Below are 26,626 nucleotides of genomic sequence, written 5' to 3'. Positions count from 1 at the left end.
CTAGCCGTTTTGCATGTCAGTGTGGTCATGGACAAGCACCATTTAGCCAGGGGACTGGGAGTGGCTGGGGAGAAGATGGAAGGGAAAGAGGCTGAGGCAGTGAGCAGATACAACTCCTCCAGGGGGTGGAGCAGTGACAGGAGCAGAACACTGGGGCTGGAGCTAAAGGGAAGCAGGAGCCCAGAGGGATGCTTTGCATGTTAAGACATGCTCATGTGCTGAAACATGCAGAGAGAGGGAAATTGATGCTGTGGTGGGAAAGGGAAGCAGAGCTGCAGGAAAAACTTCCTTGAGAAAGTAGAGGGGGACAGTGTCCGGGACACAAGTGGAGGAAGGCTTGGATACGCACGATATCCTTTGGAGCTGGGATATCCCTTCCCCTATAACAAATCCATAGAAACCAACCATCATTCCTTCCCTCAAGAAGCCTACAAGCAGCAATATCTTTAAGTTACATTCACTAAGCTTTTGTACATATAAGAGATGTGACCATCTAACTCTCTCCAAACAGAAAAGGCAGAAGTCCAGGTCCCTATCAGAGTGGCATCCTCCTGCTAACACTGTCCCCAGGCAGTGCAGAGAGCTGGATTGAAGGGCAGGCACTTTTATTAAAATATGTACGGCAAATTACCATTTATAAATGTTTTCATTTTTATTGTTTCATTTGATGCTCTTAACGCTCCTGTAAGGCATGCAGGGCCAAGATTATGATCCCCTGTTGACAGGTGAGGAAACTGAGGCACACAGAGGTTGTATCACTTGCCCAAGGTTACACAGCTGATAAATGACAGAGCCAGCATAACCCAGGTTTCTGCTCTCTCCCCACTGGGCCACACTGTCTTGAAAAGCTGCAACTACCAAGATGTGCCCAGTCTGCTGTCAGGAGTTCTCTCGGCCTCAGGAACAGGAACCAGCATTGACAGGAGGGGAGTGACCGCAGCCTCTACCCGCCCTGCAGCTGGGGAGCTTTCCTCTCCAAATAAACAGCAGCCTGGAAGTAATTCATCAAAGCAAACAAAACTTCCACAGCTCAATTTTTATTCCAAAAGGAAGAATATTCATTCTGGCTTTTCAGTGACCATGGGGCCACAAAGGAAGCCAAAGACAGGTTGACACGGGGTCCCTCTGCCACCAGGTCCCAAAGGGCCAGCAGGCATGACCTCCTGGACATACAGCAGATGGTTCTGGTCCCACCATGTGGCACTTAATATGCAGCCCACTTATCAGGGCACCCAGGCAAACACACAGGCGGGGGCCCAGGCACCTTCTCAGCCAAAGCAAACACCTCCCTCTCCCTGCCTGGGCTCTCGAATCTTAATTTAGCTCACAGCGCTGCCTTGGTTACTTCAGGAGTGCTCATTAAGGGGAATTTGTGACTGTCAGCTCGGGAGCAGGAGCCCAGAGAGGGCAATTTAACATAAGCCTCGCCAGCTCTTAGGCTTCACCAAGGGCCAGGATGAATCTACTTGATTTAGGATTCATGGAACAGCATGGAATGTTTAAATCCGTGCCAGGGGCAGGCGTGGACAGGTATATAACCCCCGTAAGGGGCATCAGTCATCCGTGGAGTCAACTCTGCTGTTTCCAACTGCCAAGGACAGTTTTTACGTCTGAGGAAATGAGGTTAACCCCTTTCTAGAGGGCCTTTTTGTTTTTGATCTTGCTTAATCCCTGAGTTTGGAAGTATTCCCATCTGGAAAGGAACCATGGTGCGACCCCCATAACCACAAGTCTGTCTTCTCCAAGAGGTGTTAGGAAGAGGTCCTGCCTCTCCCAGCCCTCCAGCCCCACTCGGAGAAACCTTCCAGCTCTCTTCTGTGTTCAGAAACCCTCCCAGGGAAAGAGAAAGAGCCCCAAACTGGGAGGGAAAAGGCGGAAATTCCAAGGCCATCTCTGCTCTGCGTGACACTGGGCAGGTCACCTCCCCAAGCCTCCCTCTCACTGTCTGTCATGTAGATTCCACCCTTGCCCAGGCTCTGATCCTTTCCCAGATAATATCCATTAAAGTCCCTTATCAAAGCCCAAACACCAAGGAATTATTAACAGGGAAGTGGCCTCTGTGGTGAGAGCTGGCCCAACACCATGAGGTGTGATTTTGCTTTTTTTTAATGGTATATCTGTAGCGTGCCCTCCTTTCTGGGAGCCCACAGTAAGCAAAATCCCAATACAGACAGAGCTTCATCACTTAACTGGGGCCCATAAAGTGAATGAGTTGGAAATGGTGCCTTTTGTGTTGAGGTCTATGCATGTAAGGAGCTATGTCTTGGGGCAGAGCGTGCTCTCCACCCTATTCTGTAGCATTTCTTCCCAGGCCCCACCCCACCCACACCCTGTCATTACCGCATGCAAGTGTGTGAGGGGCTCAGAGACCATCCTGGATGGGAAATGGCTCAGACTCCATGCTCCCTACCACCGGCAGCGTTCACAATCCTGGCCCAGGCTGCATTTCAACAGTGCAGCAGAAACATCAGACCCCAGATCTCATCAGCAGCCATGTGCCCATGGGGCCCCAGCTCTTGCCCTGCCAGTCCTTGTACTAGAGAGGCAAAAGCAGTGAGTTTCAGCCCTGGCCATGCCTCAGGATCACCTGGACTCACCCCAGCGATCCTGACTTAATGGTTCTGGGCTGTGGTCTGGGCACCAGGATTTCTAGAGATTCTCCAGAGATTTCCATTGTGTAGCAGAGCGGGGAACTACAAGTCCAGAGTGACAGGAACACATGACCATCATAGGCTCTGGTGTACTTGTCTTCTTACTTCCCGTTCTAGAATTCAATTCAGACTGGTCGGAATGTCTTAAAAATAAGGACCATATTTGTTTAATTAAACAGCAAGGCCAGCCAGAGGTCTTGCACACAGAATTAGAACTGAAAGACCAAGGGCTCACAGCCATGAATTATTTCCAATCTCTTCCTCCGCACTAGCTGGACATTCAATGTATCACCAAGAATTACCCTTTCTTCCACAGCAATATCAAGCCAACCAAGCTAACACTCATCACCCACTACAGGTTCCTGTGGCCAAACCTGGAGGGCTGAAGCTGCCTGCTCACCTGTTCCCTGACCAGCCTCACCCCTCAGTCTCTCTGTCCACTGAAATTTTTTTAAACATTGTATTTATTACTTCATCCAAGAATCTCAGAAATTCTCTCTTGCTCTTACTAAATTAGCCAAACTTTAAGCAAAATAACTGCATATCACTCTTACCAATTCTTACACTTTAATGTGCTAATGAATTGACAGGTTTTGTCAAACTGTAGATTCTGATCCAGTAAGTCCAGGGTGGACCATGTCTTAGACTCTGCCTTTCTTAACAAGCTCCCTGGAAATGCCAGCACTGCTGGTCCGTGGACCACACTTTGTGAAGTAAGAAGCCACCTTGCTTTTTGCAGGTATCTCATCTGCTCCAGCAAAGAGAAATGTGAGGCTCAGAGAACTGACATGACTTGCCCAAAGTCACACCATGGGTTGGGGACTATCCTGGCTAGAACACAACGGCCCTGGTTCTCAATCCAGAGAACCCTCTCCATGCCCAGCCATGGGAGGTGACAGGATAGGGGCCACGTGGTCAGGAGGAGCCATCCTGGAATATAATTAATATCTGGAGCAAAAAGCAAGGAGAGAATCTGAGGATTAGGTAGGAGCATCAATGAAAACCGTGGGGTTGTCCAGGTGTGGTAGTTCACACCTGTAATCCCAGCACTTTGGGAGGCCAAGGTGGATGGATCACTTGAGCTCAGGAATTTGAGACCAGCCTGGACAACGTGGTGAAACCCCGTCTCTAGTAAAAATAAAAAAAATAGCCAGACGTGGTGGTGGGTGCCTGTAATTCCAGATACTTGGGAGGCTGAGGCAGGAGAATCACTTGAACCCGGGAGGCAGAGGTTGCAGTGAGCCGAGATTGTGCCACTGCACTCCAGCCTGGGTAACAGAGCGAGACTCCATCAAGAAAGAAAACAAAGACAAAGAAAGAAAGAAAAGAAAGAAAGAAAGAAAAGAAAGAAAGAAAGAAGAAGGAAGAGGGGAAGGGAGGGGAGGGTGGAGGGAAGGGAGGGTGGAGGGAGGGAAGGAGGAAAGAAAGAAAAAGAAAGAAAGAAAGAAAGAAGGGAGGGAGGGAAGGGAGAGAAAGAAAGAATGAAAGAAAGCGAGAGAGAGAAAGAGAAAGAAGAAAGAAAAAGAAAGAGAAGAAAGAAAAAGAAAAAAGAGAAAGAAAGAAAGAAAAAAAGAAAAGAAAGAGAAAGAAAGAAGAAGGAAGAAAGGGAAGGAAGGAAGGAAGGAAAAGACAAGACTCCAGCCTGGGTGACAGAGCGAGACTCCATCAAAAAAAAAAAAAAGAAAGAAAGAAAAGAAAACCGTGGGGTAGGAAAACAGGTATCAGTCTCAGCCTAGGGAGGTGGAGCTTCGGCAAAGGGGGCCTCTTCCTTCAGAGCTTGGGGTGTAAATGCAGCTCCTGGGAGGCAAGACACAGATGCAGTGCCCAAGACCCAGGGGGAGTGGCCGGTGGCCTCCCCTCCTCCCAGTTCAATCCTGGGAAAAGTCAGTGTCTGCATGCACAGCCTAACCAAAAGCATCCTGTCTCCTTTTCAGGTTTGGGAAGCAATTGAATTTCCAGGAAATATCCAGCCATGCATTATGCCAGGAAGAATGAAGTACAGATGAAGGCAGCGCCCCTCACTTGCTCTGGCTTCAGAAGTGAACTATGGGCTGCTGGGAGCAACTAGTGACTGATTGCCATGGAGGGGGCTGTGTTTCTTTAGGGATGCTGACCTGGAGGCCACCGAGAGGGTGAGGCTGGGGCTGACCACGACATCCTTCCTGTGGTTGCTGGAGCTGCTGGCAGGGCCGGGCAATGCCAGAGTGCTAGGGGCAGGGTGAAGGCTTCAGCTCGCTGTTGTAGTGATGTTTCGTGTAGATCATTATAAACTTTTGAGAATGTGAAATAGCACCATCATAATATAATGTCAGGGGACGCTCACACCAGTGGAATGTGGGGGGAATATTTTTATTTTTAGCGATTTGCCAGCTCTCTCCCTTGGCCCGTACTGTGGTTTGGAAGCCCAGAAATGGCCATGACAGGTCCAGGCAGGATGTCCCAGCCACTGGCAAGGCAGTGAAATGCAGGGCATCCCGAAGGCCAATGCTGATCTCCCAGACCACATCTTTCACCATCAGCCTCTTGGCCAGGATGACCTGGAGGCAGTGCCTGAACAGCTGTGTCTCCAGGGAGCCATCTGCCCTTCAGGGTCTAAGGACATCATAGCACCCAGAGAACAGTGGGCAGCTCCCAGGGGCTCTGCTGAGAGCTTGAGAGAGGGCAGTGTGGGTACCTTGGGCCTTACAACCTTCACCCAGCCACTTGGGCCCTTGCAGGATTTGGGCCGACACTCCCCACTTCCACAGGGAAAAACATAGCTGCCTGGGGGTCTTGTCTCCATGGGCCCTCTCCATGACAGATCCAAGGGAAGGTGGGCAGCCCTCAAGGAGGTTCTTGAAGAACTGCCCCCTGGGCCAGGGGGTTCCAACCCAGCTGCACCTAGGGAAGGGCAGCAGAGGGTGAGCAGGAGCGGCACCTGGAAATGAAGTTAACTGGATAAAAGTGCTGGTCCACTGCTCCTGGTGTCTCTGTCCTATAAATATAGGACCTGATGACCCTGGAGGGAAGCAGAGAGGTAATATAGTATAATTGGCTTGATTTTCTTTTTCGTTTTTTAGGACTGGGTAACAGGATCATGAGGGAGAAGATGAAACCATGACATTTCTAAGCTAGGCAGGCCCATCGAGATCCTCTAATCCACACCCCTAGTTTATATAATTAGAAGGCCAGAGTGAAGGGGAGACTCGGCTTGCTGTTCTACGCAAGTGACAAACGTCCCCTCTTCAGGGGGCTTCCCCGAGTCACCCCCTAGTTATCCCCTATCCCATTACCATTTTTTCTGCATCACTATCTGACATATTATCCTTCTGAACTTGCCTATTTTTGTAATACCTGCAACCCGCCCCCCCTCCCCGTAATACTAAGAGCTCCAGTGCAACAGGGACCTGTTTGTCTTGCTCATTGCTGTGTCCCAAGCACAGAATCGCTGTTCAGTAAACGGTCCTTCAGTTCCTGAGTAGACGAGCCAGAACCCAGATGTGTTTCTCAAGATGGTGTCACTCTGACTTCCCCTGGGCTCTGACTGAATCCCATCGGGACAGGGGCCAGCATCTCTGGTCCACTCCTAGCCCTCACAGTTCAGTGGAACATAGTAAGCCCCCTGTAAAGTCTGTAGAACCAGAGGAAGACCAAATTCTGATTCTAGAAGCCTCCCCAAGAGTCCATGGAACACACATGTAACTGCACAGACACACACACACACACACACACACACACACACACACTCTCTCAGGAGCCCTGAAGATGGCATGGCATTTGCGCCAGTCCCCTGTGTAGCAGCAGCAGTATTCTTGGCATGCCTTAGTGCCCTCAGCCCTCTAGAGCTGGGTAGAGTCTACTGACTTTTTTATTTTCTTTTATTTTTATTTTCTTTTATTTATTTTTTGAGATGGGGGGGTCTCACTCTGTCAGCCAGACTGGGGTGCAGTGGTGCGACCATACCTCACTAGTCAGCCTCCAGCCTCTGGGCTCAAGCCATACTCAGCCTCCAACTCCTGGGCTCAAGTGATCCTCTCACCTCAGCCTCCAAAGTAGCTGGGACTATAGGCATGCACCACCACACCTAGCTCGTTTTAAATTTTTTGTAGAGACAGGGTCTCACTGTGTGGCTCAGGATGGTCTCAAATTCCTGGCCTCAAGCGATGCTCCCGCCTTGGCCTCCCAAAGTGCTGGGATTGCAGGCATGAGCCACATACCCTGCCAGAGTCTTTCAACATTAGCTCTCCCACTGAGACATCATCTCCTGGATCCAAAGGCCTTATTGACAGAGATGTGTGGTGTGGCCCCATGCAGGGTGTGAACCAGCCTCCTGGGGCAATCACTAAGACAGGAAAGGAAATGAAGACAGAAAAACACATAGCGTGGGATCTGGGGCCACTGGTGTCCAGACCATATGCAAAGTGTGTGCAGCAACTGGCCAAGGGGCCTTTTGCTCTGAACATCCCCTAATGGAAGCCCAGCCTTTGATATGGACACATGCTTGATGGCAGTGTACCTTCCCAGAGTTCACTGACCTCTGCAAATGGGAGAAATTGATGCAATGTTTTGAAAAGACTTTCCAGCAATCCACCTGGGCTCAGTGGAGCCACGGATGACAAGAAGTATCTGAGTTCACTCTAGGCCAAAATGTGGAGTTTTCAAAACATTTTCTGGAAAGCAGCCTAGCCAATGACTCCAGCCCAGTCCCTGCTAGAATTCAACTGGCTCTACCAATCCCTTGACAGGAAGTGGGGTGAAAGGAGGTTGGAGGAGGGAGGTTAAAATGTAGCTTGCCCAGATCTTGCTAAAAAGGATTTTTAGAAAGCAGATAGAGAAACTGTGGTATACTGAATACATCGTTTTAATTCTTCACCACCAGTATAGAATTACACATCCAAAGCTTTGTCATGGCCCACTTTGACTAATGTGGTGTTGGCAAACGTGATGCAGGCAGAGGCTTGAATTGTTCTCGCATGGTTGAGCTTGCCTCTTGCTCCAGTGATCTCTCTTGGGATGAACATGCCGTGGGTAGCTGCTGCGCCTTCAGCCTGGAACATCCAGAGAGCAGACCTGAGCCCAGTCTACAGCCTGCAGCAGAGCTTCCCAGGCAAGCCCAGCCCAGATCAGCTGAACTATGGCTCACCCAAAGACCTATTAGCATGAGAATATATGCAGCTTGTCATAAACCACTGAGGTTTAGAGTGGTTTGTTATATAGCATTAATTGTAGCAACAGCAGACTGGCACAGAAATTGGAACTCAAAGACAGTATATGACTGGATCTAGGACTTCTCAGTCCAGAGTTCATTGTCTCTCCATGCAGCCTGTGGAAAGGCACTGAGAGCATCCTGTATATGGAAAAGCAGGACCGCCACCTACAGCCATGATGAAGCAACAAGGACCTGATTTACCCTCCTGCTTTAAATGACTAAAAATGAGACAAAATCCTCTATACAAGCCAATGGTTTTCAGCCATTGGATAACAAGCAACATAGGGTATGATTGATCCGCAAGAGAAGGGAAACAAGTGAGGGGAGCCCTATGATTGCTCCAACTTACTGCCTGCAGTGAGTTTTCAGGCTACAGCCCAGGAAAGGGGAACCAGGTAGAGCCCAGTGGTTTCCCTGAGTTGAGGAAATGGAGCTGGGAATCCAGGGAGGACAAAGTGGCTTAAATTTGCAAGGCAGAGTCCCAGGGATGAGAGAGAGAGGAGAGAGAGAGGAGAAAAAAGAGAAAGAGGAGAAAAAAGAGAGAGAAAGAGAGAGAGCATGCTCTGGAGATCTTCAGAGGGTTACCCTTGAGTCTTCAGCTAACTACCGATCAACATCTGCATGTGAAGAAATTACCCAAGGCAGGGGAAAGAACCACCAGGAGGAAGCAGGTGGAATAATTTCCTGAGATAACACTGGGTTGGGAAGAGTTCATGTTTCCAACAGCCAGAGTGGAGAAACCTCCTCCCAAAACAGTCATTGTATAGAGACACAGAAGGTACTGCCTCAGAAGTGGGGCCAATTAGTCCCAGATGACAGATTGCTCTGGTCCCACCTAACAAAGCTTAAAAAGCCAGCCCCAAAGGAGTCAAATTGTTTCCAGTAAGTTTCCAAGTAACTTCACTGAGTCCCAAAACAAAGCTTCAAAATATCTAAAGGAAAATGAAAAACAAACCAAAAAGAAACCAGCATCCAACAATATAGAATCCACAATGTCTGGCGTCCATTAAAAAATAATCAGGCATGCAAAGAAGCAGGAAAATATGGGCCATAAGAGGAGAAAAAACAATCAACAGAAATAGAGGCCGGGTGTGGTGGCTCACTCCTATAATCCCAGCACTTTGGGAGGCCAAGGCAGGAGGATCACCTGAGGTCAGGAGTTCGAGACCAGCCTGTTCAACATGGTGAAACCCCATCTCTACTAAAAATACAAAAAATAGCTGGGCATGGTGTTGCGTGCCTGTAATCCCAGCTACTAGGAGGCTGAGGCAGGAGAATCGCTTGAGCCCAGGAGGCAAAGGTTACAGTGAGCCGAGATTGTGCCATTGCACTCCAGCTTGGGCAACAAGAGTGAAACTCTGTCTCCAAAAAAAAAAAAGAAACGAGAAATAGAAACAGCCCCAAGCATGGCACAGTTGATAGAGTAAATAGACAGAAACATTTTTTAAAATGCAATGGGTGTGTGTTTCAAATCTAGGCAGAAAAAATGCTCCTTGTAATTCCTTAAACATAAACATGGCTCATTCATCTGGTCATTGTTTTGACAAGGATGTGCCATCCATTGTGCTAAGTTCTGAGGAGTCAGAGGTGACAGAGACAGAGAAAGTGCCAGCATTCTTGGAACCTACATTCTAATGAAGGAGAGGGACAAGCCAGGCATGGTGGCTCACGCCTGTAATCCCAACACTTTGGGAGACTAAGGCTGGCGGATCACGAGGTCAGGAGTTTGAGACCAACCTGGCCAACATGGCGAAACCCCATCACTACTAAAAATACAAAAATTAGCTGGGTGTGGTGGTGCACACCTGTAATCCCAGCTACTCTGGAGCTGAGGCAGGACAATCGCTTGAACCCAGGAGGCAGAGGTTGCAGTGAGCTGAGATCGCGCCACTGCACTCCAACCTGGGCAACAAGAGCGAGACTCCTTCTCTGAAAAAAAAAAAAAAAAAGAAGAGGGACAATAAACAAGTAAGCAAGACAATCTGATTAAGAAGGAGTTGCGGTTAGCTAGGCATGGTAGCAAGCGCCTGTAGTCTCAGCTACTCGGGAGGCTGAGGTGGGAGGATCCTTGAACCCAGGAGGTTAAGGCTGCAGTGAGCTGTGATCACACCACTGCACTCCAGCCTGGACAACAGAGCAAGACCCTGTCTCAGAAAAAGGAGAAGGAGTTGGGGGTGAGGTAGGATGGGCTTGGACTCACTATCAAGGTGGGTGAGAGTGTGAGAACCCGGCAAGGTGCAAAGAGAGAAGCAGGGAAGGGAAGCTTAGGACAATGATGGCAGGTTGGGTATTGGGTGATGGGAAGAGGCATAGGACATGGAGCTTGGCAAAAAGGGGACTTGTGGGGATTTGGGCCATGTGAGCATGTGGGGGAGACAGTGTTCCTTCCATAACACGTGTCCAGGGACTGCCAGGGCTCTGAGGCAGAGCAGGTGTAGAGAGGTTGGCTGTGAATGTTGGAAGTTGAAAACATATGTGTCAAATGTGGGAGGGAAAAGCAGTGTTTCCTTGAATACAAGCTCTGCCTCACCTTGCGAAAAGTGGCCTCTGAGTGTAGCCCTGGATGCATCTCTCAAGGAATAGGAGGAAGCAGCAACCTTTTCAGAGTTAACTGCTTTATTTGAGTTTTCCATGGCCTCATGCCAGCCAGCAGGGCTGAGCCAGTTTCACCCACACCAAGCGGGAACTCAGTAAAGAGCAAGCAGCACGCCAGCTGGTACTCTTCCCTCTCCATTCACTCAGCTCCTGATCTCAGGAGGGCAGCCCCTCCCCAGGCCAGCACCCCTCCCCTTCTGGCCCCAGGTGTGGGATGCTGTTGTTATCTTTTCTCCGAAACATCTCCTGGGTTTGTCTTTTCCATCACTGTCCTTAGACTGAGGCAAGCAGTCCCCCTGCCTTTAGCCCCATGTTTTGGGGGGAACCTGTGCTTTGACGTGCTTTGCTAGAAATTTTCTAAGTCTCCCTCTGGTGCTGGGACCAGCCATGACCAACAACGTCATCCATGCAGGCCACCCCTAACATAGTCCAGGCCTCATGTGGGTCTCAGTTCCCTTTTCTTCTTTCAGGAAGTTCTCCAGTTCATGCATAGGGTTGACCAGATGTCCCAGGGTGCTCTAGGACTCATGCCTATAAAGCTGTTTTAGGGCTTCCTAGTCAGTCCCTGGTTCCAGGAAAGCAGCCTGATGAGTAGATCATTCCTGCTGGCTGGTGTGGCATTTCTTTTATGGCACTACCTGGGATTGGGCCACCAGACCTGCGCTAACATGCTGATTTGAGGGACTCTTAACAGTCCACCATAGGACAAAGAATCATCATGTGAACCAATTAGACAATAAACAAATGCCAAAGTGCCTCTTCTCTGTCTTCATTCTAAATCTACACAAATCAATCATTATACCTCACGTGGGCTCATAAATTTGGTACTAAATTTTTTTCATCAAATTGTTTATACACACAGGGGTCCATCCACAAAAAAATATTTGCTGGGACCCTCACACACCAAGAGCAGCTGGCCCTGTCTCTCCTCTGGTTTCTGGGCTCAGTATCTCTCCCAGGCCCTGGGGACGCTCTGCTCCTCCCTGTCTTGGCGGCACCCCTCATCCACATCCTGGCTCACAGCAGCCCAGGCTTCTTGTTGCTGCAGCTCCAATGACTCTCAAAGCTCTGGGTTTTTCTTATAGTCTGAAGAGGTGAGGGGATGTAGGGAGATTTGTTAACAGGGGATGTCCAGCAGATCTTCTAACAATATCTTTCATGGCCGGGCAGGGTGGCTCACGCCTGTAATCCCAGCACTTTGGGAGGCTGGGGCGGGTGGATCATGAAGTCAGGAGTTCAAGACCAGCATGGCCAAGATGGTGAAACCCCATCTCTACTTAAAATACAACAATTAGCCAGGCATGGTGGCGGGCACCTATAATCCCAGCTACTTGGGAGGCTAAGGCAGAGAACTGCTTGAACCCGGGAGGCAGAGGTTGCAGTGAGCTGAGATTGCACCACTGCACTCCAGCCTGGGTGACAGAGCGAGACTCCATCTCAAAATAAATAAATAAATAAAAACAATATCTTTCTTTTATCAATTTGAGTGGCCATCAAGAGATGAGGGTATGGTCTTCCCACTCTTGTCATGCTTCCAAGGGCACTGGCCTAATATGCCAAGACAAGCTGACCATCCCTCCATTAAGGTTCACAGAAGAGCAATTTCCCTGCAGGAATGACAAAACCACAGCGACCCAGACAAAGGAGTGGAGAACTAGAGCCTGTGACAGACAGTGTCAGTGCCCTGCCAGATCCCCCCAGCCTGCCTGGAGGTCACATGCAGCATTCGTGGAAAGTCTCCATCTACACCAGTAGCATTCTGTCCTAAGCACCTGCATCTTTCTACCCACAGGGACTCTCTGGCCTCAAGAGTGCTCTCAGCCCACAGGCAGGGCAGGCTGGCAGTGCAGGAGTTAACCTCCCCAGGAGCAATCTTCAATTAACAAGGGACAAGAGTTGGTAGATAAACACCCAAGCTTCCTTGCCACTCTGTGGAACAACTCTACAGCGTGTTCTGCACAGTCTCCCAGAGGTCCCCAGCGGGATGGGGCCCCAGGTGCCCGCAACAGTCACCTGTGCGAAAACACGCCCTGAATCGACTGCCTTCCATTCCCCACTCCCCTGTTTGCGCATCCTGGGGTCAGGTCCCAGATGAACCACGCACACCCGCATTGTGTCTTGGGACCTGCACTGAGGGAAGTCCAACTTAGACAAGGGCATCCATTTCAGAATTACGGGTAAGGGCTCTTGAAATCACACCCTCTGGGCTGGTGGAAATGGGAGCCCTCTGCCCCTACTTCAACCAGAGCTCCACTCTTAACTAGGCTTCAGACTGGGGCTCTGGGAAAGATTTCATGTGCGAGAGGAATCCTGCTCCTTAAAAAAAAGAAAGATGCAGTTTCTGAGCAAAATTAGTAACAGGTGTGTTTGTTTGTCTGTTTCAAGGCTTTACCTTGAATCCACCTTCAGCTTTCCCTGGTCTCTCTGCTGGTCACAGCACAAGCTGGCCCACCTCTGAGATCATACTCACCAGGACACACAAAGACCCCTACAAACCCGCGCCACCACCGCCTCCACATAGGACGCTGTGGGGGAGATTCCGGGAGCCCAGGCTCCCACATCCAAAGCTTGCTGCTCCTGCCACGTGGTGCAGACTATCTGGGGGACACAGTTAGGGAGGTGGCATCTAAAACCAGTGCTCTCTGTCTCCACTTGCCCTTTCTACTACAAGGCACGCACTTGGGGCAGGTGGGCCTTATCTTCTCCCCTGTGTTCTGGTTTGGAAAGTGTCCTTTTTCACCCATATGGATATGTCTATTGAGGGGCTCCATAGCGAATACCTATGTTGGATGGTGGGATGGGCGGCCTGTCCAGTCCTTATCTCCGGGCTCGTTCAGATGGAAAGAGGCTCGTGCCCAGCTGCTCTGTTTACTCTGCATTCTCTGCCCATTGTACACTGAATCGATTGGGCAGATGGGGAGGGGGTGTTGTTTTTCTTCTTTTTCCCCAATCTCCTTATTAGTTCAGCCTCAGAAAGTCCCTTATCACCTCCGGATGTCAGGCCACACTCTGTCATCAGGCCTGGCCATGTCAGGCTCTCCATTAATTGATTTTGCCCTCCCCCTTGGGAAGCATAAATTGGCTCTGCCCATTAGCAGCAATAATTCCCTGACAGGGATTGTAAATCATGCCTGGTGTCCACCCAGAGCTCACAGCAGAGTGGTGCCCACGTAGGGAGATGTTGGACAGGAAGCTCTCTGCAGCCCTGCAGTTTTTCTCCTAATCTTGACTAAGCGCTGACCTCACAAGACCACAGTGAACTGGGAAGAGTAGCTGAATCAGGTCCCAGCACATGGAGGGCGCTCAGTCAGTGTGTGTAGAACGAGTTAAGGCAGGAAGCGAGGGAGGCAGGATGGGAACGTCCTCTCTGGTGCAGAGAGCTTTTATCTTCTACAAGGTCTCTCTCTCTCTCTCTCTTTCTCTCTGTCTCCCTCTCTCTCTTGCAGTCTCTCTTTTGTTCTCTCCTCCTTATTACAAAAACAATTGTTGCTTGTCCTGGACAGAAAGGCCACCGTATCTGCCACGGTGAGTGCCTTCCAGGTGGTGCCTATATGTGTGATGCCCCCATCCCCTGAGCTGGGGCAGGTCAGCCGAGGGGGCCGCTTGATCCAAGGCTGGGCCATCCTCAGCCCACCAGACACCTGTAGAGTAGCCACCATGAAAAGGCACTCTTGGGCACTTAGTCCATCCATAAAGGATTTAAGCCAAGAAATACCAAGATAAAGATGCAGAGGGCAATGGGCATGGATCTGACCAGATGCCAGGGGGTCAGCCAGGAGCGGAGCCCCAAGGCAGAGAAACGGCGGACGGGAAGCACCTGGGGCGAGTAGAAAGTGGTCAGGCCAGGCTGCTGGTGGAAAGCTAGGAGGCTCCAGAACCCTGGCTGCTCCCCAGTTCCTACAGCACACAGTCTGTGGGCCTCTTGAGCTGAGATCTCCCCCAAAGTCCACAATTATGTTGCCCTTTCTGTGGCTTTTGTGGCCCTAGGGTTTTCAGAAGTCCCCCATTAAACTGAACATGCTTCTGAGAAAGACTCTATCCTAAACCCCAGCCAGGTGAAGTCTTATTGGGCTTGGGTGGTTTGTGAAAAACTGATGTAAGAGGGAGATGTGAGGGTGTGACCAGAAGAGAGTAGAGAGGCAGCAGTGGAGAGAAAGAGCCAGGAAAGGCAAGAGGAAGCTGTGCTGGCTGACTTTGCCAGAACACGGTAGAGTCTCAACAGATAGCCCCAGCGCACAGTAGGTTCCCAACAGATTATTCGTAAATGAATGGAGTGTCTGCCCACAGTGAGCCTGGTACACTTCCTGCCCAGGACCTGAGAGAGGGAGGGCACCTTGATGGCTGATTCATCCCTCCCTCTACCCCAGCCCATCTCAGACGTCCCTGTGGCCCACTACGTTCACCCCCTTCTCCCATGCAGATAGTCCATTCTCTTTTCCTTCATTTCCGTCACCCTTAGAACAACCGTCATTACCTGTGGACTGCGTCCAGACTGCTCAAAGATACTCAGTGCTACAGAGTTGCTCAGTCCTGCCTGAAGCCCTGCAGACATCCACGGATGAGCTTTCTAAATGATACACAAGAGAGCTCTCCATGTATTGAGTTCCTCCAGGGCAATCAAATAGGGTTTGACTCTCACATTGCCTTTCAGATGTAATTCTAACTCTTGCTTAAGCCAGGAGCTGGTGCATCTGTAGTAGAAATGAGTGCCAGCACTCTGTTGCCCCATTGATTCCAGATGCTTCCTTCTCCCTCCAAGACAAGCCCACATCCCAACAAGGTGCCGTCTGGGAAAGCTCTGGGACCATGTGAAGTGGAGCTTGCACAGAACCACTTCAGAGATCCCCAGATGGCCTCAGAGGATTCCAGAAGCAGCAGAATTCCAGAGAAGGTGGGCTCCATCACACCACCCCCAGACAGGGCTGTGCCTAAGCCACAGGGTGGACAAAAGCCTGCAGGTTTGTCACTATGTCGGGACGTTCTTAATGAACAGCCCACACAACGTGGGCTCCACCTCCGCTCACTGTGATTTGTTGTTGGTTTTTAGCAGAACCGTGTGTTACTACCAATCTCTTGATCACCCACATACCTGAAAAATGATTTCTCCCTCTTGCTTTTATCTTCTACAAGGTCTCTCTCTCTCTCTTGCTCTCCCTCTCTCTCTCTTGCACGCTCTCTTTTGTTCTCTCCTCATTACAAAAACAATTGTTGCTTGTCCTGGACAGAAAGGCCACCGTATCTGCCATGGCGAGTGCCTTCCAGGTGGTGCCTATATGTGCGATGTCCCCATCCCCTGGGCTGGGGCAGGTCAGCTGAGGGGGCCACTTGACCCAAAGCTGGGCCATCCTCAGCCCACCAGACACCTGTAGAGTAGCCACCATGAAAAGGCACTCTTGGGCGTTTAGCCCATCCATAAAGGATTTAAGCCAAGAAATACCAAGATAAAGAAGCAGAGGGCAATGGGCATAGATCTGACCAGAAGCCAGGAGGTCAGCCAGGAGTGGAGCCCCAAGGCAGAGAAACGGTGGACGGGAAGCACCTGGGGCGAGTAGAGGGTGGTCAGGCCAGGCTGCTGGTGGAAAGCTAGGAGGCTCCAGAACCCTAGCTGCTCCCCAGTTCCTACAGCACACAGTCTAATTACCGGAAATACCTGGAGTGTGTTCCGATCCCTTCCAACTCAAATAAGCCTTGAACAGTTTTTTAAAAAGAACTCAGGCTGGGCTCAGTGGCTTACCCCTATAATCCCAGCACTTTGGGAGGCCAAGGCGAGTGGATTGCCTGAGCTCGGGAGTTCAAGACCACTCTGGGCAACATGGTGAAACCCTGTCTCTACTAAAATACAAAAAATTAGCCAGGCACAGTGGTGCACAACTGTAGTCCCAGCTACTCAGGAGGCTGAGGCAGGAGAATTGCTTGAACCCAGGAGGTGGAGGTTGCAGTGAGCTGAGATCACGCCACTGCACTCCAGCCTGGGCTACAGAGTGAGACTGCGTCTCAAAAAAACAAAGAAACAAACAAACAACAACAACAAATAACAAATGGGATGTAACATAATACCTAATGGTGGCTGAAACAAGGTTTATGTTTTTAATATAAAAAGAACTCTAGAGAGGTGTGTGCAGGAATTGGTCCAGTGTCTTTGCAGTGCCCATGACCTCTCCCTCAGGGACACAAGATGGCTCAGCAGGTCCAGACAGAAAGAGGGAGAAATGTGGGGCCAGCTGCAGCTGAACCCTTTGTCAAGAGACAACAATTTTGCCCAAACCTCCTCAGCCAACTCTGCCCAATCATGGCTGGACCTGGGCACGTGGCCAGCCCCAGCTTGCAAGGCAGCTTGGGAAAGTGGGTGCAGGGATGCTTCGACCCTGGGGTCTCCTCCCCAGGCTTTAATGTGTTTTTCTCCCAGTGGCCTAGCCTGCACCTGGGGCTCTCCTTCAGGGGTCTCTCCACAAGCTCCTGGAGCCATTTTTCCTGCACGTGCGCAAAGCCAGAAATGCATGAGTGACGGACTAATGTGGGAATATGAAGGCTCAGCTCCCCTGCTGGGACTCACTGGGGTGCACTTCACCTGCCAGAGCTCCTAGGAACCAGGCTGAGGCTGGGACTGTGGTACCTTGTTTGGCTTTCTCCTCAGCCTGGCCCTCTTGCCCACTGTCTTATGGGTCTTCAGTGACTTCACTGCTCTCAGGGGCTGAGACAGAGGGGAGCAAGATTAGCATGATGACTTAGACCAATTATGCTCAATTACCTGGGGTTGACACTTACAAAGCCGGGGTTCTGCTAGCTGGGGAGGAGGGAAAGGATACTCAGCAGGCAACTCACAGTGTCTGCAGCCACAGCTCATTAAAGGAAACAGCAGAAAACACAGCAGAGAAATTGGAATCCTCGCCCTGGGCTAGTCAGAATATAAAATGATTCAGCCACTTTGGAAAATAGCCTGGCAGTGCCTCAAAAAGTTCAATACAGAGTGGCCAGACAGTCCAAAAATTCTACTCCTAGGTATGTACCTGTGAGTAATGCAAACATATGTCCACAAAAAAAACTCATACACAGAGGTTCATAGCTGCTTTGTTCTTGATAGAAGGAAACAGAGACAACCCAAATGTCCATCAACTAGAAATCAAATGGATAAACAAATGTGTTATAGCCACACAATGAAATATTACTCAGCCAGAAAGAAGGAAGAAGTACTGTTACACGTTGCAACAAGGCTGGGTCTTGAAGACTCTGTGAATATACTAAAAACCACTGAATTGCACACTTCTAATGTGTGGATGATACAGCATGTGAATTAGATCTGTATAAAGCTGTTATACATGTACATAAACAAGCATGTGCACACACACACACACACACACACACACACACACACACACACAGGCAAAGAGAAAGGAAAGCACCCTCAATTCCATCCACTCAGAGAGAGCCACTGTTACCATCCTAGGATCTAGATATACTTTTAGTTTCTTTTTAATTCACACATATATTTCACCGACATATCCTCTGAAGGTAACCCACTAGAGGGCTTCATGCAAGACAAATTAGCAAAAGTTATAAAGCCAATGCACCCAACTTATCAGCAGAGTCAACTGTGATACTCTTACCATCGGGCTGAGTGAGACAATCACCTGTCTATTTACTTTGCCCTGATTTGTCACGCAGTTTACTCATCCTGAGGTTCCCCCAATAGGCAGTTCAATTCTCCTGCCCCATTTTGTAGCCAAGGCAACTGAGTAGGTTTATTCACACCCATTCTGATCTCTTCCCAGCTCCTAAGCTGGGGTCTTACAGCCTTCCAGGGTGAAGATGCTGGGGGCTGCCAAGAGAGCCCACTGGGGCCTGGACAGAGTGAGCACACCTATCCAATTTAGCCCAGAAACATCCGTCCAACTTGGAGGCAGAGGGAGAGACATGAAGCACTCAGGAGAACCTGGTAGGTCTCTTTGAAGGGTCCATGACACTGACTTGCTGCTGTCCACGGAAACAAAGGCCGGGTGGGGGTGGCCGGCCTGTTTGCACTCACAGCATAGCACTTAGTGCAGCCAAGCTGAGCTGCACTGTTCAAATAGTCTCCCCAGCCTCCAGACACCTGTGCTGAGGAGGAGGGCAGGGCAGGCAGCAGCCTGGGCACAGGCCCCTAAGTGCTTACTCCTCACCTGTTTCCCACCTCTCCCCCATAGCCAGCCCCACGACCCTGGCAGGGTCCTGGCCACAGCATGCCCAGTGCTGGGCTCTGCAGCTGCTGGGGTGGCCGGGTGCTGCCCCTGCTGCTGGCCTATGTCTGCTACCTGCTGCTCGGTGCCACTATCTTCCAGCTGCTAGAGAGGCAGGCGGAGGCTCAGTCCAGGGACCAGTTTCAGTTGGAGAAGCTGCGCTTCCTGGAGAACTACACCTGCCTGGACCAGTGGGCCATGGAGCAGTTTGTGCAGGTGAAGGGGAGCGATGTGGGATTGGGATGGAGAGGCTTGGGAACGTTGGTGGAATGGGGGTTCCTGTGGCAGATCCACAGTCCTCACCCAGGGGCTGATGTCCCATTTGGAAGAAGAGTGTAGTGGGAACAGACAGCCTGGTGAGATCTAGTCCTGGATTCTGGCCCCAGGTCTACAACTGGATTGATGTGTGACCTTGAACAGGTCACTTAACCTCTCTGGACCCAAACAGCCTCATCTATAAGGCAACAAAAATAACCATATCTGTACTGCAGACATTTGACAGCAGATTAAAAGCACTCTCTAAGCTGTCACTTGCTGGATGAATAGGAACTATATGTCAGCGTTATCAATGCTGTCCAAATTTCCTCCTCCCACACTTTCATACTTCCCCTTCCCCAACTCCAGGGCTGCAGCTCCTTCTGCCCTCTCCCAGCTCATATCCCTGGGCAGAGGGCTGCAGGTGGGAGGCACAGATAAACGCCAGGAGCAGCCACCACCAAGCTGTCCTTTCCTGGCCTGTTTGCACTGGAGTTGGGTTTGGTGGGCAATGGCCAAGGTGACTGAGCTTGCCAGCACTGCACCCAAATGGGGCTGTCTCTTGGTAACAGAGTGGGTCACCCCCTGCCTGGGTCCTTTCTGTTTTCCTCTTTCCCAGAAACAAGGCAAAACCAGGTGTTGTGGAGGGAGGTGAATGCATCTGAAATAGGCACTGGAGCGAGTGACAACATCCCCTGCAAAGGAACAGACAAAGTGCCGAATCACCTTGATAACTGGCATTTACTGAGCATTTACAATGTGCCTAAAACAGTGGGAAGCAGGGTGGTCATGACCAGCTTAATCCAATCATGATCCACTCATCACCTGACACTGAGCGTGTTACAGGTGTTTTCTCATAATTACCTATTACAATCCCTATCTCCAGTTTGTAGATGGGATCTGAGGTAGAATATGTTGGCCAAGGCTGCACAGCTACTGGTAGAGACAGCGTTCACTCCCAGGCCTCTGGCTCTGGAGCCCCGGGTCTTCACCGCACAAATTAGCATAAGTTCTGAGGGCAAGATGCAGCCTGAAGCAGCAGTTCTCAAAGTGTAGCCCCGGGACCAGAATCAGCATCACCTGGGAGCCTGTTAGAAATGGAGATGTCAGGCCCCACTCCGCACCTGCTAACTCAGGAACTCTAGGGATGGGTCCAGCAGGCTGTGTGTCAACAAGCCCTCCAGGTGATGTTGAGGACCCTGAAGACTGAGAACAGCTGGCCTAGAAGATGATGCATGGGCTGGGTGGTCACAGACGACGTTCTGTAGCTGTGAGAGACCAGGAAATGAGGCCTCTAGCTTCAGGTTTTACTCTCTTCTCCCTGATGGATAAGGTTAGTCAAAGTTAGGGGACCATAGTACCACATCAGGGTTGAGAACAGTTCAGGGGCCTCCCAAAACCCTGGGAGTAAGGCAGAGGCCCTGGAGAAGCTGAAATCTCCTCCTCCCTCAGCTCTGCATTGGAAGTGAGAGCCAAGCTGGAGGGCGTGGGAAGGGTTGGTAGCTGCAACCTAACTCGCTCTGCTAACCAAGACGAAGGGAGGCCATCCGCTTGATTGCAGCCCCGAAGGGGTTGCCACTGATTAGCCCCCGGGGCCTCCCCAGGGAAGACAGGACATCCCTTTCCCTGAGAGTCCTCAGCCTCAGGAGAGACCCTTCCTTGCCAGGGGCAGTTGAGCTGGGTGGCAGAAGAACACTGGGGTGAGATTCTGGAAGAAGACACATTCCTGTTGAACTCTCAGACGCACAGGGCGAGTTGAGTAACTAGTATTAAAAGCAGTATTAAACATTGCCTCTGTGAGGAAACACTGCTTGCCCAGGTTCACAAAACTGGGAAGTCAGAACCCACGGCCACCTGCATCCGCCCACCGGCACTCAGCACCCTCAGCAGGATGAGGGCCGCAGGCTGGCAGCGGGGGATGGCCCAGGACTAGAGTACTGCCCCCAAGAGTGAGGGTCTCCAGAGAACGAGCATGTTTGGGAATGTTGGGCCCTGGCCACTTTGTGGATGTGGGAAAGAAAGGGAGGCCAAAGTCCACATCTTAAGAGGCCAGTTCCCGTCAAAGTGAGGAGAAGCAGACAGCCTGTGACCGCAGATGCCCTGACTGGCTTGGCCCACCAGGGCCACCCTAGCCCTGATCTAAGCACACCCACCCAGCCAGCAGGAACTGGTTCCCATAGGAATTGGAAGCCAGAACTGTTGTGTCCCTGGCTTCCTCCTGCCTTTGGGGCTCTTTGGTGGCAAGGCTGTGCTGCTGCTCTGGGACAATCCACAATTAAAGAGGAGAGGGTTGGGGGCAGGGGAGGAGAGAGCCCTGCCCATTCTCCAAGGCAGCTGGGCCCAGGGACTGGAGGTTGTCAGCAGTGGGGCAGTGAAGGGAGGTGTTGTAGGCTTGAGCCAGCAAAGGTTTGGGTCTTGTAAAAACACATGCAACACACATACAAACATGCACACATGTGCAACATACAGTTGCCATGCACAACACATGCATACAACACATCACATATAAACAACCACCACACACACACACTCACACTCATGTGCGCCACCTTTGTCTGGCCTCTGTTAGAATTTCTCCCATAGGCAAGGGCTGGGGCTCACTAGAGAGCAGCAAAGAGCAAGGGTGCCCACTCACCTGGACACTTAGGGAACACAGGGCTCTCTGTCCCACCATTAGCTTCATGGCAGGCAGCCCATGGCTTCCCTGTGGTCCCTAAACCCTGTGTTCCCCAGCAATCCCTTCCAGACATACCCAACCTGAAATCCTCCCATTGTTCTAACAGCCGATGTGCGTGCCATCCTTTTGGCCACCAGCAGCATCTCCCACGGAACCCCTCCCTGAGCATCCTCCACTTCACCCCTCAGGCCCATCTCCCGCACCAGCCCACGCTTGCAGCCCACACCTTAGTCAGCCCTGGCCAGTGGAACAGACAGTGGAACAGACACTGGAATTGGAGTCCAGTCACCTTGCACAGGTCACTTAGCCACTCTGAGTCTTCATTTCCTTTTTCCATGAAATGGGAACAATATCATCTAAGAGTATCATTAGATGAGATGACACAAAAGCATGCTGCCAAGAGCATGGCAACAACTGGTGCCCAGTAACCATCAGCTCCTTCTTCCTCCCCTGCCATGCCACCCCCCTACAGGTCATCATGGAAGCCTGGGTGAAAGGTGTGAACCCCAAAGGCAACTCCACCAACCCCAGCAACTGGGACTTTGGCAGCAGTTTCTTCTTCGCAGGCACAGTTGTCACCACCATAGGTAAAGGGCTGGGGTAGAGAAGAGCTTCCCCAAGGCCCCTGTCTTAGTCTGGGCTCCCCAAAAGCAGATGCTGAGACAAGGATGTGGTTTGTCTAGGAGATTATTCAGGAAGCCCAGGGAGGGAGTGGATAAGTGAAACAGTAGGGAGAAGAAGGCAATGAAATTTGCATTAATTAGCAGATTACTGGCTTGGGTGACTGAGCTCACTTCTCCTTGGGACCCTCTGAGAGGCTAGATAGAGCCCTTCCTCAGAACGGTCCACCGAGGGACAAGAATGAGGGGCCATTTAGCTACCAACTCCTGCCCTCAAAGGTTGAGAGCTGGTCCCGAGTATATTAGTTCCCCAGCATTTTGAAACTTCCCATACACCAAGCACACTCCTTTGGCCAGAAGAATCTCTCAGGTAGAGAGAGATGTGCAGAAACTGGGAGCGGGGGGTGATTTGTATACAGCAACTGTCCACCAAAGCTTCAGGTGGTATCTCATGTGTTCTGAGGGAACAGGGCACTGACAGCAGCTGCTACACCCCCTCGGCCAGAAAACTCACTCCATCCCACCCCAAGGAAACCATCAGATCCAGGTCTACCCCATCCATTCAGTTAAGTCCAATTCCACGTACTTTCCTTGAACTCAGGCAACATTCCAGGCGGAGTGATGGAGCTGGGGGTGGGAGATACAAACTTGGATCAGACCCAGGCTCAGCCCGCAAGGAACTTCCAGTCCAACAAAGAGGAACATGATAAATACACAAAAAAAGAATAATAGAAAACAAAGTCGATAATTACATAGCAATGACATAAAACACTATGGGGAACCACACCCAGAAGGCAGAAGGAAATTGGCAGTCAGGAGGGCTTCATGGAGGCAGAGTCATTTGAGATGGGGCTTCAAAGATGAGCAGGAGTCCTATAAATAAAAATCATTCCAGCAGAGTTCATGGGAACAGGGGAGCTTCCCCTTCTCACTCCCAGAGGTGGTGACAAACAAACCTCAGCTAGAGTCTGGGGAAGAGGAGCAGAGGGCGTTCTAGAGTCTCCATATTTGCACACGCCCCCCTTCCCTTGCAGGATATGGGAACCTGGCACCCAGCACAGAGGCAGGTCAGGTCTTCTGTGTCTTCTATGCCCTGTTGGGCATCCCGCTTAACGTGATCTTCCTCAACCACCTGGGCACGGGGCTGCGTGCCCATCTGGCCACCATTGAGAGATGGGAGGACCGGCCCAGGCGCTCCCAGGTATGCCCCCTAACTCCCTTATAGGCCTGCTATGACAGATCTGTTACAAGTGGAGTTCCCCAGAAGCCGATGCTGAGATGGAGTTTGGCATGCATGGTTAGGGGTAGATGCCTGTGAAAGAGGAAGGGTGAAGGCAGGGTTGGAGAGTGGGGAGTTGGATTTCTATGCATGCTCTACAAAGGCTTAGCCCCAAAGAGCTCTACAGCATGTGAGAGCTGTCAGAGTTGTCCCACAGTGGGCGGAACTAGCCAGGTTTTCATACCTGCCTCAATCGGGCACTGGGTGTGGCCTTCCCAGGAAGAGTATGTCCCTGGGCCAGGAGGTTCTCTACAGCTGAACACCCTGAAGGAGCTGGCAGCTGGCCCACCGTCCTCCTTTAAGTGGGGGATCTCTGTAGCACATCTTCAAGGTCATCACAGAACTCCAACATCCTTTTGTGCAGTAACAAACAAGCTCTGCAGGCTGCCCAGCATGCCCCCAGTGCCCACCCTTGGCCAGCCGCTTGCAAGGCCAGAAGCACGCAGACAGTTCAATGATACTTTTCTGTTCCAGATCTGAGTCCCCAGGGAGCCTGTTCAAGTGTGATCCCCAAGCCCAAAGGGGTCTCCAAATCGCTTCTTGACCCACTAACGCAATCCCTCTGCCAAATCTTTCCCTGGGTGGGACAAGGTCATGCACACATAGATACAACCTCCACCTCAAGGGTCTGCAGTGCAGGAAAGGGGCCTAGCTATGGCCCAGTCCCATTCCCATGTTTACCCCAGACTCCCCCCAACCTCATACAATCCTGGAGACTTTCAAGTGGACTCAGGGGCCAACTCCCTCCCTCCCAGGTACTGCAAGTCCTGGGCCTGGCTCTGTTCCTGACCCTGGGGACGCTGGTCATTCTCATCTTCCCACCCATGATCTTCAGCCATGTGGAGGGCTGGAGCTTCAGCGAGGGCTTCTACTTTGCTTTCATCACTCTCAGCACCATTGGCTTCGGGGACTATGTTGTTGGTGAGAACAAAACAGTCACATTATCTCAGGGTGGGGGTGCCCACTGGGATTTGGGGGATGGAGAGATGTCAGCTGAGGACAACTATTGAGAATAAGATAGCCCTTGGTCATTCAAGGGAGCCAAACCAATTATTTCTGGGACTACTGTGGATTCTAAGCAACATTCTCAGAAGTTTCTGGTCTAGGACCCATCACCACCCCGCAGAGACCTACCTCCACTGCTGTTCCTTGTTATGAGGAAGAGGGAGAGAGCATCCTGGCTGGTGAGGGTCCCTACGGAAACTGGAGGTGGCTATGCCCTGAGACCCCTGGCATTGATGCCATTCCCTTCCCTGGCAGGCACAGACCCCAGCAAGCATTATATCTCAGTGTACCGGAGCCTGGCAGCCATCTGGATCCTCCTGGGCCTGGCGTGGCTGGCGCTGATCCTCCCACTGGGCCCCTTGCTTCTGCACAGATGCTGCCAGCTCTGGCTGCTCAGTAGGGGCCTCGGCGTCAAGGATGGGGCAGCCTCTGACCCCAGTGGGCTCCCCAGACCTCAGAAGATCCCCATCTCTGCATGAGGCCCCCAGGGGACCCCAGAAACCCCTTTCATCCTCCCCAGTCCCACCCTATCTGCTCTCTGGATTTCCAGCCCTGCCTTCTCCTCTCCCAACCCCCTCACTTCTCAGCCAGGGCTGGTCTCAGGAGCTCTCCCAAGAGAGAAAGGAGACAGGTATATCCAAGAAAGTAACAGAGAGGAGACGTGAGATAGGATTAAAGACACGTGTGGATGGAGAGGTGCACCCTTGTCCCAGAGCCCCTGCCACAGCCTTCCACCCAAAGGTAGTGGCCAGATTTCCACTGCCCTCCCCATGCCCCCTTCCAGGAGACCTTACACAAACAAAGGATGACTTTACTTTTGCCTCATTTGATACATGCACAGTGCATTTGCCAAGCCCCTACTATGCGCCAGGTGCTGTGCCAGGGTCTGTGCCAGGGTCTGCAGATACAGCAGTGGAAGTGCCTGCCCTTGATGTGCCTTTATTTGCTAGGCAAGCAAAGAGGCAGCCCCAACACAGTGCCCAAAATGCTATGATGGGAATAGCCTCAGGGTTGATGAGAGCCCATGGGAGTGGCTGGCAGGGAGCGTCAAAGAGAGGGAAGACCTGGGCAGAGACTTTGGAACAATCTTAGTGAAAAGAGGATCTCTGCCCTCAGGAAGCTCTCAGCCAAGGGGCAGGCGAGCTGCCTCTCAAAGCTCACCAGCTCCCCTTGTCTAGAAGTCCAGGGCTGTCTGTGAACAAGGCTTAGGACCTCTTGGGTGTCCTACCCATTTTCCTGAACATGGCCTCCCCTGACCCTCACAGGCCACCCCCTTAGCTTCATCACTCCCTCTGGGCTCCTGCCTTCTCAAGAGCCTTTCCAAACACCCCATGGGAAGCCAGAGAGCCAGCAGATCCCAGGATCCTTCCAGAAAGTGAGCTCCATGAACGTCTGGCCTCTCTCAGGAATGCATTCTCCAGGTCTGGCCTTTCCCCTGCCAGATTGCAACATCCCTGACCAGAAGGAGAGATTTAAACCACTCCATTCCGGGGCCTGGAAATTTTGGCCTTTGCCTCTCCCATCATCCAACAGCAAGTGGGCTCCTATGTGGCTGGGTTCCTCTGCACAGGTCTGAGGCAAGGCTGTGGAGCCAAGGCAGCTCCAGGCAGGAGACCCAGGAGAGGCTCTACAGCAGCAAGAGGAGTCCAAGTCACACCCCAGGACTTCCCCATATCCAAGAAAGGACTGGGAAGCTGAGGAACCACGGACTCTTCACACAGCCTGGACGCTTCCTCCACTCCAGGTAGAGGGATTTCGGGGGCCTTCTCAGAAGCAAGGAGTGGACAAGCCTCTTGGTTAAGGCTCCTCTTACCTCCCAAGCTCATAGACAAGTGGCAATCAGCTGTGGTCCCTCTTTTGGGGTACAAAGGAAAGGACAGAGGTGTGGGAGACCCAAGGTGGTCTTGAGATTGACAGACAGCAAGTCCTTGGAGATAGCCCCCGAGTCCAAGAACTTAGGCAGGGGCCCCAAGACAATAAAGTTGGTCTCTACTATCTCCTACCTCTGAGTGCAGTTTCCAGAAGTCCCTCCCATTGTTCATTTCAGGAAATGTGAGGGAGCTCTGGGCCCCTTCCCTCAGCGCCTGCGGTCACCCAGCACCCTTCTCCCTGACCTAGGCCTAGCGGGTGGGCACCCCGCACA

General features: G+C 51.4%; 2 protein-coding genes across 6 annotated transcripts in view; both read left to right on the top strand.

Moving 5' to 3' along the window:
* KIF6 (kinesin family member 6) overlaps nucleotides 1-11,190 on the top strand; it is a 386,628-nt gene extending 375,438 nt beyond the window's left edge. For both annotated transcript variants that reach the window (XM_054492899.2, XM_054492898.2), the window contains one exon: nucleotides 4,586-11,190. In XM_054492899.2, coding sequence (XP_054348874.2) covers nucleotides 4,586-4,602 — 17 coding nt within the window. In that variant the 3' untranslated portion in view covers nucleotides 4,603-11,190. The remainder of the gene's footprint in view (nucleotides 1-4,585) is intronic.
* A 7,032-nt stretch (nucleotides 11,191-18,222) lies between these two features.
* Nucleotides 18,223-26,485, top strand: KCNK16 (potassium two pore domain channel subfamily K member 16). 4 transcript variants are annotated; one of them, XM_054491392.2, is made up of 6 exons: nucleotides 18,223-18,367; nucleotides 18,750-18,863; nucleotides 22,052-22,166; nucleotides 23,234-23,400; nucleotides 24,234-24,399; nucleotides 26,054-26,485. In XM_054491392.2, exons 2-6 carry the CDS (start codon nucleotides 18,846-18,848, stop codon nucleotides 26,179-26,181), a joined length of 594 nt encoding a protein of 197 aa, XP_054347367.2. In that variant the 5' UTR covers nucleotides 18,223-18,367; nucleotides 18,750-18,845; the 3' UTR covers nucleotides 26,182-26,485. The 4 variants fall into 4 exon arrangements, with proteins under 4 accessions (XP_054347367.2, XP_054347365.2, XP_054347366.2 ...); XM_054491390.2 differs by lacking the exon at nucleotides 18,223-18,367 and adding an exon at nucleotides 24,739-24,879 and having other exon boundaries at nucleotides 18,489-18,863; XM_054491391.2 differs by lacking the exon at nucleotides 18,223-18,367 and having other exon boundaries at nucleotides 18,489-18,863.
* The last annotated feature ends 141 nt before the right edge of the window (nucleotides 26,486-26,626 follow it).

Source organism: Pongo pygmaeus, chromosome 5 (genome assembly GCF_028885625.2).
Source record: "Pongo pygmaeus isolate AG05252 chromosome 5, NHGRI_mPonPyg2-v2.0_pri, whole genome shotgun sequence".
In the NCBI taxonomy this organism is placed as follows: Eukaryota; Metazoa; Chordata; class Mammalia; order Primates; family Hominidae; genus Pongo; species Pongo pygmaeus.
This window is presented reverse-complemented; position numbering and strand designations above follow the sequence as displayed.